General features: G+C 54.4%; 1 protein-coding gene across 1 annotated transcript in view; it reads right to left on the bottom strand.

Annotated features, from left to right (window-relative positions):
* Positions 1 to 568: 568 nt before the first annotated feature.
* LOC146600964 (E3 ubiquitin-protein ligase PHF7-like) overlaps positions 569 to 3,388 on the bottom strand; it is a 5,701-nt gene continuing 2,881 nt past the window's right edge. Inside the window, exon 6 of the mRNA XM_085314816.1 lies at positions 569 to 722. Coding sequence (XP_085170942.1) covers positions 569 to 722 — 154 coding nt within the window. The remainder of the gene's footprint in view (positions 723 to 3,388) is intronic.

Here is a 3,388-nt window from a genome sequence, read left to right as displayed (position 1 = left end):
GGTGATTTTACTTTTTCAAGGCAGGAAACACTGCCTCTGATTCTCTGTGCATAGAATAATGCTAGTCATAGTGACTTCTCCATAAATTGCTTTGGGGTTGGATAGATGAAAATTGTGTCTCCGCTGGCATGCACTGAGGGACATTAAAAGTCCATCATGTTTCTACCCGATGGACAATGAGGCAGGAGCAGAGCTGAGCCCACGGATGAGGAAGTGGCGTGAGCAGGATCRCAGTTCTTGGACAGCTACATCCGAGTGGTGGTTTCGCTGTGTCAGATATTCGCTTTCTTCCAAAAAAAGGAACAGCTTCAGTATGAGGAATTCCCAATCCTCTTTTCTTTCTGCTTGGGCAGGCGAAGGATCCCCCTGCCAGCCATGGAGCCAGCATCGCCCACCGCCACTGGTCAGCCCCCGCTGTGTGTCCTGTGTCTCGGTTCTCTTGCCTGAGCYCAGCTCGACTCTGGCTCACGACTGCTCTCCCCGGAGGTATCCCTCACTGGCGTTTGGGTAGCTCAGCATCTTGCAGTGAACCCCAAGAATAATTGCTTGCGGCCTTAATTGTAACAGCCTATTGCGTACTGATGTGCTCCCTCATGCTTCTCTGCTGGACTAAACCAGTTGAACTGGGAGCTTCAAGTTTCCCAGACTTGTGATCCTCCTTGCTGCTGCAGATCTCACTTCTGAAGCTGAGCTGAGTATTGTAGCTCTGGCCTTGTTGGTTCCTAAGGGAACAAAAGCATCAGGTGCCTTAGACAATCTTATCTGTACATACCTCAAGTGTCATCCTAAGGTTTACTCATGTTCAGGCTGCATCACTTACAACCTCCAGCCTTGCCTGCTGCTGCCTCTCCCGTTTTATCCTTGTGGTGACTAAATTTTTCCCCAATGCAGCTGACTCTGTCCACTTGCTTTTTGGGTGATCAGCCCATTTGCACGTGGCTGGTGGCTCCATTCCTGCCCTGAGCATTTGGAGCCTTCTCATGTCAGACCCGCGGCAGAGTCAGGAGTCCATTTGAGGAGACCGGGTCGTRTTGCTGGGCAGGCAAAACCAACTCTGGTGAGGGAGATGTCAGAACGAGGTGTTCGGAGGGCAGAGGTCCCTGATGGAGGTGATGGTGGTGCAGCATTGGAGGTGGCATAAGTGTTGGATCCCACCCAACCCAACACCTGGAACAGGTCTTAGTGGGAGAGACTGGATTTGCAAGCAGAGAGGTTTGTAAAAACACATGAGATTTTTGCTGGGTTACGTCCTAAACCTGAGCTTTGTATGCAGAGAATGGCACTGACAAAAGAAAAAAAATAAAACACCCTCAGGCAGGTCTTCAGTCTTCTGAGGGATCGAGCCCTTTCCTTCTGCTTTTCTCTATTCAGAGACGTTTGACTGGTAAGAGCGTAGGATGGCTTGAACAGAAATAGTTAAATCAAAGAGAGTAGGATGGAGTTGGAGGGGTCACCTCTCTCTGTACCATTGCTCTGAGGCCACATCAGTGTTGGCTAGCTCCTCTTGAAGGTCTCCAATGAGATGTTCACACCTATTGTCACCTCTCCCCTTTTGTTCTTGTGAAAAGAAACAATCACGATCACTTGTCACAGCCCTACATCTCATATCAAATAAGTGTTATCTCTGAGGGACGCGTCCTTTAGATGTGGACCTTTTGGCAGAGGAAAAGCTCTCCAGCGAAAAGGACGTTGCAGGCAATGTGAGGTTTATCCCCRCATATGAAATGGGGGAGTGCAAGTGGGGAGCATCGCCCCTGCCCTGCCGTGGGGATGAGGATGGGCACAGCTATTACTCAGCAGCTGAGTAAGCCAAACCTTTCCCTTGAATCATGCGTGGCGGGCGTTAGTCATGACCGAGGGATGGTCAGAGGGCAGGCGCTGGGAGGCAGGGAGGTTGTGTGGTGCCCCAGAGCTTGGCAACCGACCTTTTGTGGTACCCATGGGGCAATGGCAGGGCAAGTGCAGGAAAAAAAAAAAAAAAAAAAGAGGGAGGAAGTTGCAAGTTTTTCATCTCTTTCTTACCAATGGGGCCTTTGGGAATTACCCTCGGGGATAGCAGATGCAGCCCCTTTTCAGTCACGCTATAATCGCCTTGATGTTTCATCGGCAAGGCTACAAAGAGCTGATCTCAGCAGGCTCCAGCAAACCTTGTCCTCCATGCAGCTCCTACTCTTAGGGCTCTGTTCTCTTCTCTTCCATCAATGTATTTTCTTCCAGTTCCAGTCTCTGAACAGAATTAGCCCCCAGAAGCAGTTATGCCCGCTTGGGGAGAAGTGGGCAAGCCAGAACAGCTGTAGAGTAGTTGTCAAGAGGCTGCAGACCAAAACAAAATGAAAGTCTGGAGGTAAAGAGGTGGAAATCCTCTGTTCAGGCCCAGGAAGAGGAGGGTGGCAGGACAGGCTGCAGCCTGAACCCACCAGGACAACAGAGGAGTCCAGTGTTCCCAGGGCATTCAGTCCTTGACWTCTCTACAAGGTTTCCAGCATGAAAATATGCCAAGGACAAATGTGAGACCCCCAGGGAATCTACCAGGTCTTCCCAACCTGGTCCCTCCTTTACCTTTCCTTTCCTAGATGAACAACAGAGTATCACCGTTGTGGAGGTGAATGCATATGCAATACACATTTTATAGATAATTCAGTACCACAACTCTAACAGACACACTGTAGCGAGGCAAGTCCCTGCGCAGGAGGTTGGTGGRGGCAMTTYGTGGTCGCCCRCTTTGGATTTCCACCACGGAAAGCGGGCGGGAAGCTCTCCAAGCCGCGCCGGGTCTCGGCCGGCCGCGGAGGCCGGTGGSTTTCGTTGCAGCAGTGGCGYGGGCAGGGCGAAGGGCTGGTGTGCGGGCCTGGGGCTCTGGCTGGTGCCTCCGGGCAGGGAAACGGAATCCAAAAGTGGCAGAGCTGGGGCCGGCGCTTCCCCTTTTGCGGCTTCCTCGCATCTTCCAGCTCAGCAAAACGGGGCTCATCCCGACACAGCTTCCCCGGTACGATGTGCTCATTTTCTTTCTTTGAAACCTTGGGCCCGCCCAGCGGCTCCACTATAAGAGGGGGCAGCGGCCTGGCTCCGAGCACGAGCACGGGGCGGAGGAGAGCAGCCCGGCGGCACCAGTCCCCCTCTTGCAAGTCCCGAGCCCCAGCAGCACCATGAAGGTCTTGGTGGCCGCCCTGGCTGCTCTCCTGCTCGCCGCCCTCTGCTCCCCGGCCGAGGCCCATCTTGGTGAGTCGGCAGCTGCTCCCCGCTCGCGGCCGGGGCTGGGGCCGGGGCGGGCGATGCCCTGCCGGGGGCGCCGGGGCCGGGCGCACGGGAGAGCCCCTTCGCTGTCCGCGGGGATGCCGGTGGCGCGGGGAGGGCCGGGAGCGGGCGACGGCCACGGCGCGGACGTCGG

Source organism: Rhea americana, unplaced genomic scaffold (assembly GCF_003343005.1).
Source record: "Rhea americana isolate MKP2758 unplaced genomic scaffold, rheAme1 scaffold_111, whole genome shotgun sequence".
NCBI lineage: Eukaryota > Metazoa > Chordata > Aves > Rheiformes > Rheidae > Rhea > Rhea americana.
The sequence above is the reverse complement of the archived record's forward strand: the minus strand, read 5'-3'. Positions and strand labels throughout refer to the sequence as shown.